A 14,319-nucleotide genomic window follows, 5' to 3' on the forward strand; every position below is an offset into this window, starting at 1 on the left:
ACACGCACACACTGGTTACCTGAGTTCCACCACCTGCACAGATAATAATCATGTTATAGTTTAACGTTAACTTCTTAAAACACCACTGTCTCGACACACAACCAGAGAACTGAGAAGAGAGCCAAACAGCAAATTAATCTGCACAGGCTGCGGTCGGTGACCGGCTCCGTGCTCTCTCTGATACTACTGTCAACCCAACCTGCTCACCTGCTTCTGCCTGGAAGCATAAGACAGAGCAATGCAGGTGTTGAATTGGCATGAGTGTTATTACCACAGTGTAGTAACGTGGCCAATTCTTCTGAAAGATGACATGAAATGTCAGCTAAAGTTGTGACCACAATTTCGAACATGAATACCTTAATGGCTACTCTTGTAGCTGTAACAAGAAGTTGGCGAACATGAATTAACACAATACCAACCAGTCAGAAAAAACATGCCTGTCCTGTTTGAATGGTACTTGCCCAGACAAGCTAGCGGCTAACTAATGCAGCGCCGCTAGCATCAGTTAGCCGCTAGCTTTTGCTAATGACCGTTTGTGTTTAAATGTTGAAAATGTGTAGGTCGCCCTCTCCATTAATGTACAACGTACCGGACAACACTACATTAAAATGAATGTATGATTTTAACTTAATTAAATTAAAGGTTGTTTAAAACTTACCAGCATGGACTCCAGCTGCAGCAGCACAGCCAGACAGAGACTTCAAGTGTCAAGTGCCAACTCGGAAAGTTGGCTTTCCCGCATTTCACAATAAAGAAATAAGAGTTAGCTGAACTATTGCCCCTTGTATTGAACCCCAACTTAAAGATGTAAGTATTATCAACTCACCAAGTTGTTTTGAATCAAACAACTAGCTTGCTTTGTTGTGTTAACTAACATTATTGCCTCAAATGTCAATCATGTATATAGTTTTATCAATTTAAATTACTGTTTTAGGCCAAAAAATATAAGTAGGCTTTTTTACAGTGTAGATCTGTTCTGAAAAGCTTTAGGCACACTTTGTGGAAATAATAAATTCAAACATAAGTTTTGCCCAGGGTGAAGATGTTTTCATCCTGGGAAGACAGTAAACACAAATAGCTCAGAAGATGCTGGATAAAATGTTAAATAAAAATGTTTTTATTTACCCCATGAGATCTGCGTTGAGAAACCCCAAAATTGCAAAGGAGCACATTTGCAAATTTCATGGACATTGGAGTAGAGACAGAGTTCCAACACAATAACAGGAGAAAAAAACTAACTAAAATGTTACCATGAGAGGAAAGCAAATGTGGGTTTTCCTTTATAATTTGGATGAACTGAACCTTTAGGTCCCACAAACATATTACTTTCCATCTGTATTTTTTGCTGATTTCTTCTTCATATAAAGACAACACAAGTGTTAAGTTTGATTTGCAATTTATTTCAAGTGATGCTAAAATGAAAATCCATGTCTTAAAAAACTTTTAACACTCCATTTATATCCCAAACACACACAATATCTATAATCACCCAAACTCTGTCAGATACAGTAATTCCCTTTGTTAAGTAGCCACTTGGTTAACAACTATATGCAATCAATACAAGGACCCAAAAGGCAACCCAGCTGCAGGCCAGCTCTACAGCTGTCTGGAGGCCTGTACAAGGCCTCGATATGCATAATATTCAGGCCTGTGGCAGCTTTAACGGCTCTAGTGGCATGTTTAATGTGCAGCCTAACAGTTCATTAACTCCCTAACATCTGGTCCTTTGCATTAGAATAAAATACACCTAATGGACAGAACAAAATGCACTTTTAAATGTGTTTTTGTGTTTTAAGAAAGACTGACAAGGTGTGATAGCATCATACAAATGTGCCTTATGTAATTGCATACTCTTCAAAATGTTGTTCTTAATGTTGCATCACGTTTCAGGAAAGCTATATATAAACAGCAGGCCCTACAAATAAAAGTTCAAGGAATGCACGGTGAAATGTGATGGTGGGCGTGTTGACCGAGTACCGAAACAATATGCGTGTGTCAGAATGTGTGCATACAGGACTTTGGACTCGGTGCTGATTCAGTGGAGGAAGGCGTGTGGAAGACATCTTTACTCCAGTGGAGGGACGGTGACAGTATTTATCTCATGAGCTTCACACCATGAAATGTAACTGGGGGACGTTTAGGTTTAGAGGCAGGTGTCTGTGGAGAGGTAGACAAAGTACACAAGCACCTCATTCCTCCAAAGCTCTTTTTTTTTTCAACGTTAGCCTTAAAAAAAAAAAAAAAAGGCTTGCCGTTTGTTTCCTGATGCCACCAGCTCTCAAACGATTACTTATCAAGCCCCAGAAGTGAATTTGATGAAATTTTGTTCCAAGGACCCTGAGAACATTTCTACTAGATGTGATTTAGTTTAGTAACTATGTGCTACTGTCTTCGCTGTTTTGGGGGGGAAAATCTGTTGCATTACCCCTTTAAAACCTGAAATATCAGTCACATTTCTATTCCACATTTGTCTTATTGTTCCACCTTAAACCTTCACAAGCCTTACGACACACTGATAGTCGACACGCTGAAACCTGGACAGGTGCTTCAGCTGAAAAAGCGAAAGAAAGAAAGAAAGAAGTAGCTTTCTGTACAATTTTATCTCTGGTTGTAAAAACTGTTCCTGGTTGTTTTCACTCCCTCCATTTAGACTCAGGAAGAGGTTTGGACTAAACAGAGAAAGTTCATGAATGAGATCCTCTAAATACCTGGATACTACAAGTAAGGCTGCACAATTAGGGTTAAAGACAACAGTCTGGTTGTTTTGTTAGATATTAACCATGATTAGGGCTGGAACCACGTCGTCAACCATCAATAATTGTCAAAAAAAAAAAAAATTGTCGACATCATGAGATTTCTTCTTGGGTCAAAATCCCAACACTTTTTCCATGAAAAGCTAATTAAAATAAAAACTAATTGATAGATTTTCATGAAATTGTTTGAGGATATTTACAGTCTTTAGAGCATGAAATTCAACAATTATAATGAACTCTTGATTTCACTGTAGTGCCACCATCAGTCCTAGATGTTTAACAACCTCCTAACCCTTCGTAAAATGTTTATATCATTATCTCCACAGGCTAAATCATCATAATGTTGTTTGAATGAACAGTTCAGCCTCATAGTGGGAAGCTAGCAGGATTTTAGGATTTCAGCTCAAGGTTTTTCATGCATTAACACATTTTGTTTTCATTTAAGACAATCAATATTATAGATAATTGTGTGCCAGTTCAGCCATTCTCAGAATTTAGGATGTTTCCAGCCTTAATCAAAGTTATCCATCATTATTACTGAAAGGAAATCTCTTACTTTTTTTGCAATCTTCATTTAAAACCATCAGTATTTTTCACTACATGAAATAAACTATATACATTTGTTTCAGTACTGCCACAGACTAATCCCAACATATGATTACACACAGCCAACTGTGCAGCCCTCAGTACGCGTGGGTGTGAGGAAGAAGAGGAGAAGCAGAAGAAGCTGGATTAACTGGATCCTAAAACAGTACAGTGCATTCCTTCTGATGACACAAAGTGATATTGAGCAGATCCTTTGTGCATCAAATAGAAAAACAAAAAAACAGCCTAAAGCTTTGCAGTCATCGTATGAGTCGAAGAGTTTGAAGAAAAACTGAGGTTCTGTGCAAAAAAGTGCAGCTTCCCTCGTACAGTTCAGTCGTTCTGTCCTCCAGGATCCACAGGTTTGTATTCAGAAACAAAGAAAAGACTATTTAAGAGGATCAGCCATTGTAGGAAGCTCCACTGTCACTGATTTCCGCGGCATATTTTGGTGTTTTGTACATATCATCCAAATGATTGACTATTTATACACTGACTCATCCATGTTTTCTCTTTATACAAAACCTGCTTTGTTGGCCAACCAGATGGACAACAGTCACAATCATATGAATATTAGAAAACATGATAACAGGTATGAATGTAATGTTTTCCCACACATGTTTCATGTTACCAGCAAAGTTTCAAAATGTCTTCCTCCAGCTGGTTTTAGGCAACTGGAATAACAGATTTGAGATCTCACAGTTTTGACTATTGTAAGGTGGAGCATCTACAATGGCTAGTAATGTTAACAGTGCATTAACACTGAGCCATAAATAAGTACATAAATGAGCTACATGTTAGTCATGTGACTTTTCTTTACAGGCCCTGGTTGGCTTTTAACTGGTTAGTGTGAAACTTAAAAAAAACATAAAAACAGCAGTACAACAAAAGTCAGATTCTCTGTTCTAGTTCTGACCCAGAAGAATCAAAAAGCTGTGGTGTAATCGTTCCCTAAAACCTCTGAATTAAGAGTGAGTATTTGATGACATCACTCCAATATTGATCAGTAAATGCATGGATCAGATAACAGAAACTAAACCGGGATCCTCAGAGTCCATCCTAGCACTCTGCGTCGGTGCTGCCGTTCTCAGGCCCGGCACAGATGGCGGGCTCGGTGTGGTCGACTCCGTTTGACTGGACACATTTCTCTGTCGCTTTTTTCTCGTCCTCTCCAACACTGTGGAGCAGAGACAATGAGAGGGCAAAGGTCAGAGATCCAAAACAACCAAATAATCAAACCATATTACAATAACCTGGTGACTGTTAACTTTCTGGAGTAACCTGAATAGTTATGTGGACAATAAACCTGGTTTCCTTAATCAAGATATTAGCAGAAGCCCAGTGAACACAGCTGGATGTCTGCTTTGTTGATAATATGGACTCTTTTATAAAAAGGGGTTTCTACAAAGATATGAACATCATTATTAGCTGTGTGCCCTTTCAGAATTAAAACATATCTGAATCTGAAACTGAATATCCATACATGAACATCTCAAAATCTCATTTCTGATCACTTGATTTTTTCCAAGAAACAGCTTTTGTATGAAATGGTGCTACACTAATAAAACTGGAATTTAATTGAACCACATTTAACATTAGTAGTCCTGAGATGATTAATCAGTTAAGCTAGTTAAATTGGCTATATTTAATATATTTAATTGTTTAGGCTGCAGCATCATGTGATCTGCTGTCTGGTTTAAAACATCTATAATAACCTTTAATCTGAGGAATATGATGGAATAAAAAATACCAAACATTCTGTGGTTTCAGTCTTTCAAATAAGAGTATTTACTGTTCAATGTTGTATATAATTATAAACACAATATCTTCAATAATTGATCTGTTGGTCGGACCAAACAAGCAATTTGAAAACATCACATTAAGCTTTGAGAACTTGTGATTGCTATTTTTCACTATTCTTTGGCAATGTATGGAGCAATAATGGATTTTTAAAGTAATAATTACAAAAAAGGTAATCTAGATGAATAAATAATAGTAGTAATAAATAGCCACAGCCCTAAAAATGAGTCATCAGAGCCCCCTTGCACCTCCCACCCCTGGTCTAAGTCAATGATTCTCCACCTGTTGATGCAGCCGTTGCTGATCGGAGACTGTGCTGTTTCTTTCTCAGACAGAGAGCTGCATGACCTCCTCTCCTGCCAGGAGCCCACTCGAGGCTCTTTGCTCGTGTCGGAGCTCTTCCTCCTGGCTACGATGGGTCCCGGCCCTGATCCCCGTCTCTCCAGGCTGACCCTGGGACCCACTGGTTCGGAGGGAACGCTAAGCCCCTCTGGATCCTTGCCCGAGTCGCTGCTGGTGCGCCTCCCGTTCAGGCTGTCGGAGGAGGAGACGTGGCTCATCTGGCCCTCCTTCTCATCTGGAAGGAAGAGAAACACTTTGGGTTTTTTTAAGTGTGTTTGTGAGTGACTCTTTCTGCTTGGATCACAGGACATGTAGGACACAACAGTCCTTATGTAACATGCTGCTATGTAACATGAACTATCTCAGGTCATTCAGTTCAGTTTCCTGTCATCAGTGAAAATCAATGTTATATTCAAAATACCTTCATTAAACAGTTTAAACAGATTTACATTGTTTATTTTACAGTGTTGCTTGGTTCATTTCCCCACCTCCACCTGTTCTGGCATTTTTAATTTTACTGGTTTCAATATTTTAGGATCACTCATTTTCAAATTTTCATCTACATTATAACATCCTCCATCAACCTAAATCACTATACAATCTTAAAGGACTAGTCTGTAGGATTAAATAGCATCTGGCAGTGAGGTTACATATTGTATTCAGATTAATACCCAACTAGCAAGCATTAAGGAGAACCTACGGTGGTTGCGAAACTAATGAAAAACACAAAATGCACTTCTCTCTAGAATCAGTATTTTGTTTGTCCATTAGAAACACAGCAGTGAAACTTGGTGGGCACTGTGAAGGAGGACCTGCTCCCTATGTAGATATAAAGATCTCATTCTGATTATTTTCAGGTGATTATACACTAATTAAAACATACTGATGCATTTTATATCTCATTTCTGCTGAGTCTGTTCCACCAGATGCCACTAAATTCTGCACACTGCACCTTTAAGTTGATGTATATTCTCTTTGTTTCATATTGAATATACTGAATCTGCTGTCCTTTTCAATTCACTTTTGATGGAGAAGCGTTTTCATTTAGCCCTGGTTTTGATCTGTTCTGGCATGTTGGAGTGCAGAGCTCAATTTCTCCGACTCAAACTGCATTTGCTGCCACAGTTTGACACAGTTTAGTCTTATTCCATTTTTATTTATCTCTGTTTGAAAAGAGAGAAGTCTTTTTTTTTTGGGATCTAAGTCGACCAGTTTCCCTTCAGACAGCAGTCAGTCATGTATCCAGTTCAATCAATCATGGAAAACCAGATAAATCCATGTGAGCAGTAATCTGACCTCCTTTCATGCTGTGTGTGTGTGTGTGTGTGTGTGTGTGTGTGTGTGTGTGTGTGTGTGTGTGTGTGTGTGTGTGTGTGTGTGTGTGTGTGTGTGTGTGTGTGTGTGTGTGTGTGTGTGTGTGTCGCCCTCTACTGGACACACACAGACATAACACATCAGATGGGTTTTGCCCTGGAAGCATGAGAGTGTTATGAGTAGAGTCTCAGCGGGGGGGAACCTCTGACCTGTGCAGAGTGAACAACACATGCTCCGAACATTGACTGGCGGAGCAGAAGGATAATTAACAGCAGGACCTCATCTGAACTGTCGGGGACAGAGCTCACTGGACTGACTTCATGTCTGGATTCAATGTTTTTCTTCCTTGTTATTTTATCATCATTCAATTTGACTCTTTTATTCTTCTGTGAGCCTATTTTTGATTTTATTGATATTATTGATGATTGATATTATGAATTATGACAAATCCTAGAGTGTAAATGAGTTTAACCCTCGTATCGTCCTCCCGGGCCAAACTGACCCTTTCTTCCTTCCTTCTGTCCTTCCCCCTCACTCCTTCTTTCCGTCCCTCCTTTCCTTCCTTCTTCCTTCCTTCCCCCTTTCTTTCCTTCCTCCCTCCCTCCGTCCCTCCTTTCCTTCCTTCTTCCTTCCTTCCCTCCTTCGTTCTTTCCTTCCTTCTTCCTTCCTTCCCCCTTTCTTTCCTTCCTCCCTCCCTCCCTCCCTCCTTTCCTTCCTTCTTCCTTCCTTCCTTCACTCCTTCATTCCCTCCTCCTTTCTTTCCTTCCTTCTTCCTCCCTTCCTTCCTTCCCCCTTTCTTTCCTTCCTTCCTCCCTTCTTTCCTTCCTTCCCCCTTTCTTTCCTTCCTTCCTCCCTTCTTTCCTTCCTTCCTCCCTCCCTTCCTTGACTCTAGGACAACACGAGGGTTAAAGTCTCCCTTTGGTTAAAAAACATGTTTCCTTCAGTTGGATGTTGTTCTCTTGTTCATGTTGAATGATGAATGTGCAGAGTTTGTTTTCACATTCATGTAAACAACATATTTGGCCCAAATTATTATTTGAAGTACAGCGTTTTTATATGTCTGATTACATGTCTGGAGGGGAACTTTAAAGATCATAATTTAGTTTTGTGGTTTGACCTGTTTCTGTTGGGGCAAAAATGAACAAGATGCTCACAACTACAAACACACATTATGTCCGTGGGAGGATCTGTAGGATAACTTTAAGTGTATAATCATTTTCTACTGGATGGAAGTTTTAAACAAGACGAGTCAGCTCCACACAGTTTAGAAACTAGTTCATTTGTTAGTTTATTAGTGTTTCTCCTCCTCAGGCGTGTTTACCTCCAGATCCAGCTTCTCCCGCCTTGTTGCGTCTGCGTCTCAGGATTACCTCCAGCTCGCTGTCCTTCTTGCCCGGCGGCGACGGCCCCGCCTCCTGGGAGCCTCGGCTGGGGCTCCGCTTCACCGTCTCCTGAAGGCAAACACAACACGACCGTCACTGCAGGAACTTTATCATCCACAAGATGCTTATCCACATTTCAACCCAAAACTTTATGAATGGATGAAAACTAGATGTCAGGGTATGACAGTATATTAAAGCCCCAATCTGTACTTGTTTGCATATTATCTACTATACATATCTAATTTCATATAAACTGCAGGTATATTCATATACACAATTCAAGCTACTGATTTACAGATTAAAAACTGTATTTTATGTTTTAATTTATCCCGTCAAGTCTTATTCTCCTCTTAAAATGTACTTTACCGATTGTATTTAAGTTTATTATCATAGTTTTTTCTTTTCATTTCCATTTCTGTTTTTAATTAACTTTTCTTTTATCTTACATTACTGGGATTGCTTCTATCTGTTTAATCATGAAATGTAATTTCTACTTAATCTGTCACTATTGATTTGCTGCCTTGTGTGTGAACCACTTTGGAATAAATTATGGAAAGTGTATAAATGGAAAAAAGAGAGTGTGTATTAGTATCATTGTTTATATATTGTGCAGAAACAAATATGAACAGCTTCAGAAAACAATAATAATTTACTGATTTAGTGTTAATCACTATTTTAAACCTTAACCTGCTGTTCTTAAATATGTTTGATTCATTCATTCATGATCTAAGTCTCTTTAAATAGGTGCAAACATGGTAAAAAAAATATGAATTATGAGACATTGTTGGTCAAGGCTGAATGAGGATTTTAATTTCAGCAGTTTTGAAACATCACACATGTTGTATCAAAGCTGATTTTTTTTTTTTACCAGGATGCCTTTGAGTTCGTCCATGGCGCTCTCTTGCGGTTTCTCCTCACACAGTGGAGGAGGAAGGGGCTGCGAAAAAGAGACAAATAATTCACCTTAACTGTAAGTCAACTGATCTGCAAACACTACTCATGTAGCAGTGTCCCAATCCACAAATAATTCATAATAATTACATTTATGAGTCTTACAGCCCACTCATATGTTCATGCATGGGTCACAAATATGGTATTTCTGTTAATGAGTTAAATGTGTTGAATATAACATGACATAAAATGATTTCTTGTTGCTTGCATATCACAATTTTGTTAAAACTAGCCCCAGAATCACTAAAAAGTTGAATATTTCAGCTTCCTAAGATTGAAAAGCGATGCATCAGCTAACAATTTCTCTTTGATTTTGAATTGATGGCAGCATCAGTGTCAGGGTTTCCTGCAGACGTCTGATCTCCCCCCCCCCGTTGACAGAAGTGATTGAATGTTTGCTCCACTAGCGCTGCACACTTCCCTTTGTAGAGGAGTCATGAGTCAGCAAAGCACGCAGCGTCCCGCCCATGAACTTATTTAAAATGGATGTTAAAGTGTGTTTAACTGATTAAAACTGGAGGGTCTGCAGCATGTGTGTGTGTGTGTGTGTGTGTGTGTGTGTGAGGTCAGAGGAGGAGGAACATGTCTTTTCCCCAGAGAGCGGAGATGACATCACCTCACAAGATTAATGCAAATGTCAATATACTCACTTTTACTGCTACTCTCTGTGGCAGCACAAAGGAGACACATGGAGAGAAGAGAAGAGAAGAGAAGAGAGCAATCAGCCAGAGTGCATTCAGACTGTATAAAATCACATCACAGCATGAGCTTTTAAAGGAAGAAAAGGACAGAGTGATGTAAAAAGAGACATAAAATAACAGAAATATGTTTCATTTTCAAACTGATGAGGTAGAAATATAATTTATCTTGTGTCATTATGTTTAATTGTGTTGTAAAATTGATTTCAAGGCCTCAGGAATAAATGAGCACCTCTGATGTCAGCTGTCACCTTTGACCCTTGACCTCCTCACTATTATTGCAAGCAGGGTCAGTACTTAATGAGGACTGAAGCTGAGCACTGTAGAGATTAAAGGAGGGGTTCACAGTTTTTTCAAGTGTGTCTGAAAACAATAGTCAGCAGCCTAAATGAACACAGAAACCTGTTTTTTTCTTGCTGTAATGATTCCTCCTGTTCATACTGACCATTAGAAGATCCCTTCATAATGCACTTACAATGGAAGTGATGCAGGACTAAATCCACAGTATTTAAAAGTTTAATCTGAAGCTAATATGAAGCTTCAGCGTCCAAATGAGTCAAATCTTCATCTTCTATGTTTCAGTGTTACAGTGTTTTTAGTAGCAAAGTCTTTTTGTTCCTATACTTCCACCACAGCTCAACAGGAAACACTAAGAGGGAATCTGATGCTAAAAAGACTGTAAATGTGTCAGATATCACTTGATATGACTAACTCACACTGATGAAGCTCAATAGAAGCTGATCAGAGACTTTTAAAGGTGGATTTAGTCCTCCATCACTTTACATTGAAAGCACATTTGAAGGGGTTCTTTTAATAGTCAGTATGAACATGAGGAATGATTATAGAGAGGAAAACCTCTTTATCTGATTGTTATTGAACCGCTTTCTGCTTCATCTCTTACCTGCTGTGTCTCTGCATCCTGCCTCTAACCCCTCCTCATAACCACATATGGAAATATGGATCATACAGCAACCTAAACCTGCTCTGTCTCTGTCCTCACCTTGCTTTCCTGACTCTTGACGGGTCGCAGGACGACACCATGTTTGATCCGTTCCATCATCTCATTCACGGCCTTCGACTTCACATCGTCCACGCCCTCACCAGCTGGAAAGAGAGACAGAAGATGGAAAAGATGGTGCATATATAAGAACTACAAGATAAATATGTTTAAATAATGTGGAATATAAATAATAAATACATATGACAGCATGGATAGAAAAAAGGTTTAATAGTCATAGTGAAACCAACCTGGAGGCTGCTCAACCTTCACGGACGCTTTGGAGCCTTTTGAAGATTTCCTCATGATGGCGATCAGAGAGCTGAGAGAGAGAGAGACATATAATAACTGAGGATGATAAAGATTTTAAAGGATCAATCAGGCATTTATAGTTGAATCTGAGAAGCAGATAGTAAACCTCTCATCTGTCTCTGTTTATTCCATTTATAATCTAGATCAGAGATGTCTTACTGACCTTTTTTCTCATTTTACAAACATAATTCAAACATTGTCAGCAGCTCATTTAGATGTGGCTGTACTCGAATATGAAAACCTTGCTGCCATATTTTCTAACTCATTTCATCTCGCTGCACATCTGCTGTCATCAACCTGTCAACACCACTTGATCTGCAGCAGCATTTTCATAATAACTGTAAAAGTATTTATGAGCAGTATTTATATAACCGTGATCACATTTCACACTAAATCCAACATCTGATGTCAGAAAGAGAAAGATCATCAGTATGCAGCAAGACACTTAACGGGGGTTCAGTCATCTCCTTCTCTTCCTCTCTCTCTCTCTCTGTCTCACTTCCTCTCTCTTGAGTCAGTAACAAATGAAATGCATGACTAAAAGTTTGAAGTCAATGAGTACCAGCGTTTATACATATTTGCAAGTGAGATTCATGCTTCAGAAATGTGATGTGAGACACTCCATCAAAAACAGACCTGGCACCACTTTGCTGCTTTTATGCACTTAAAAAAAAGCATTTCAGTTCCAACGGCCTTCTTTATTTCAATTTGTGTCTTTTGTGTCTCTCAAAGCACTCTCTAAGTACTCTGTTGTCCTTACAATTAGATTTTAAAGATGCTATACTAAATTAAATAATAATATATAAAGCCTGGTAGGATAGCATACAATAAGTAATGTACTAAATATCATATTTGTAGGGTTGTGTGTTTGTTTTTTCTGGATTTAAAAAGATCAAAACATCACGACACCAGGTAAGAATCCATCTCATCAGGGTTCAAGTGTCTGATCCACCGGTGGTTCGGACCTGGACATGATGGACATGATGGACGTGATGTGTGTGATCTTGTAAAATCATCTGACTTGCAAGGTAAGATGGTGATGGACAGATGGTTCATCCAATCACCTGCCAAGTTCTGTCAAGTATCCGCCCTTTTTTTTAAGTATCTGCCCATTTCCAAACAGTTTCCGACTTCAGCACGACAATCCAGTGGGGGAGGTTGCTATGGTTGCGAGGGCTGGATCTCGAGGACATTGGTCAATCAACCTGTCAATCAGGACGTAGCCACGCCCTAATGCATACCCTGCTTTATCGTCACATATAAAATCAGGGAGGCCAAAATGTCCCAAATGAACATCATACTGCATTGAAGAAGGCTTTAAACTAGCGATTGAGACCATAAACACATTTTGAAAACGTTTACTGAGGTTAGAAATCAAGTGAGAAGTTGGTGAATTCTCCATTGACTTGTATAGAGACGGTCGCCCCCTGGTGGCCTTTTGATAGAATGCAGTTCTAAGTTACTTCCGCTTTGGCCTCATTTTAGAGGACCGGAACTCCCCGCCTGCTTAAAGCACAGTAGGATCGCACACAATTAATCAAGCATTAAATATTATGTTTGTGCATCAATCAGCATCTTTGGGTCCTCACAAGGTAAGAAGTACTTTTTGAAAGTGATCGCCTTTTTCCTAACATGGTTCTCACATGGTTCTGTGTAACAAAACTATTTGGCATGTCAAGTTAGTTCAGTCCTCAGCCTCTGACGGACCTCGAGACTTCAGTTTCAGTCTTTTTTCTCTTTAATGTATCTCTGACTGAGCATTACGGTAACATTACAGTAACATTACAGTAACCACATCAAATGAAACCGAGTCATCTGAGTCGTCCTCACCTGAGGGGGTTGCATCTGGAAGGGGGAGGCGGAGGAGGCGGTGGTGGGGGAGGAGGAGGGGGAGGAGGTGGCTGCGGGGGAGGGGCAGGCGGAGGGGCCACACCGGGTGCAGCTGGAGGAGGGGGTGCTGGGATGGTCTCCATGGCGATCTTTTCCTGGGTCTCCTGGAGCTCCCGGAGCTCCCGGACTGAGGAGAGGAAGGGACACAAAGGAGACATTTAATATTACAAACAGCTTCTTCATCAGCTTCACGTGCTGCAAAGAGACTTTCTTAAACTCTAAAAAGGACATTAATTCAGTAAATGTCATAAATATTCATCAGATATGTGTGTTTATCTGTTTATACTCTTGTTAGTTTCTCTCCTATCATATTTAGTAACTAACCCTAACCCTAACCCTAACCCTTTTTAAATTTTAAACTGAAATTGTGGTAGCACTTTACATTCAAGCTCAGTAAAACAACATAATAGTGAGGTTATAGTTTGATAATAATAAGGTACTAATAAACAGGAAGTTGTGCATTTTTCAGCCCTGATTTAGGTTTAATACACAGAACCTACCAGATGTTTACAGGTAACAAATCAGATCATTAAAATCAGTTTTTCTTCAGTTTTATTTTATGTAAAATAACAGTGAATGTTTGGAACATAAGGGACACATTTCAGCCTTATAATCTGGTAATTATCAACCAAATCAATCCCTTTTTATTAATGTAAAGCCAAATCACAAATGAGTATTTGATTTCAAAGAATTTCCATTTCATCATTTCATTTTGAGATTATTATGTTGCTAGTGGCCCATAATGTTTTGAGATAAGAATAAGAAAAATAAGCACCTATAAGAAGCTAACCCTCATTATTATCAGGTTATTACTTCATTAATGTTGCACTAATATAACCTTATTAATGTTAAAGTTTAACTATGCTTTCATTAAATAATTCTGTCTCATTATTACCCCCATATTTTTACCTGGTTAAAAAAAACTCTCTCTAATATTACCCAGATATACTCTTTAATTATTACCTGCTGATTACATGATATTTTTTAAATTATTACCTCATATCAGAATATGACCCCACAATTGCCATAATAGCTTAAATGTAAAGAACTACTGAAATGGTCTTTGCATTTAATTCATAATGATGTGTCATTCATTATTTTCTTTACTTTTATAAATATATTTCTTGTATTTATTATACATATTTTCTTAATATGATTATTGTCTGCTAACTGGTTTCCCACACATTTTAGTCATTTATTTCCTATGTATTTTGCTTTTTTCTTCTTAAATTGAGATCTATTGTATAAATCTGTGCTGTTTTAACGTCTCCTGGCACATTTGTATTGTACATTTT

General features: G+C 38.8%; 1 protein-coding gene across 1 annotated transcript in view; it reads right to left on the reverse strand.

Moving 5' to 3' along the window:
- Positions 1 to 4,397: 4,397 nt before the first annotated feature.
- shtn3 (shootin 3) overlaps positions 4,398 to 14,319 on the reverse strand; it is a 50,623-nt gene continuing 40,701 nt past the window's right edge. Inside the window, exons 10-17 of the mRNA XM_053323703.1 lie at positions 12,965 to 13,151; positions 11,074 to 11,144; positions 10,826 to 10,929; positions 9,778 to 9,792; positions 9,045 to 9,113; positions 8,116 to 8,245; positions 5,421 to 5,715; positions 4,398 to 4,515 (exon numbers count right to left, since the gene is read on the reverse strand). Coding sequence (XP_053179678.1) covers positions 4,398 to 4,515; positions 5,421 to 5,715; positions 8,116 to 8,245; positions 9,045 to 9,113; positions 9,778 to 9,792; positions 10,826 to 10,929; positions 11,074 to 11,144; positions 12,965 to 13,151 — 989 coding nt within the window. The remainder of the gene's footprint in view (positions 4,516 to 5,420; positions 5,716 to 8,115; positions 8,246 to 9,044; positions 9,114 to 9,777; positions 9,793 to 10,825; positions 10,930 to 11,073; positions 11,145 to 12,964; positions 13,152 to 14,319) is intronic.

The sequence above is a fragment of the Scomber japonicus genome, chromosome 8 (genome assembly GCF_027409825.1).
Source record: "Scomber japonicus isolate fScoJap1 chromosome 8, fScoJap1.pri, whole genome shotgun sequence".
In the NCBI taxonomy this organism is placed as follows: Eukaryota; Metazoa; Chordata; class Actinopteri; order Scombriformes; family Scombridae; genus Scomber; species Scomber japonicus.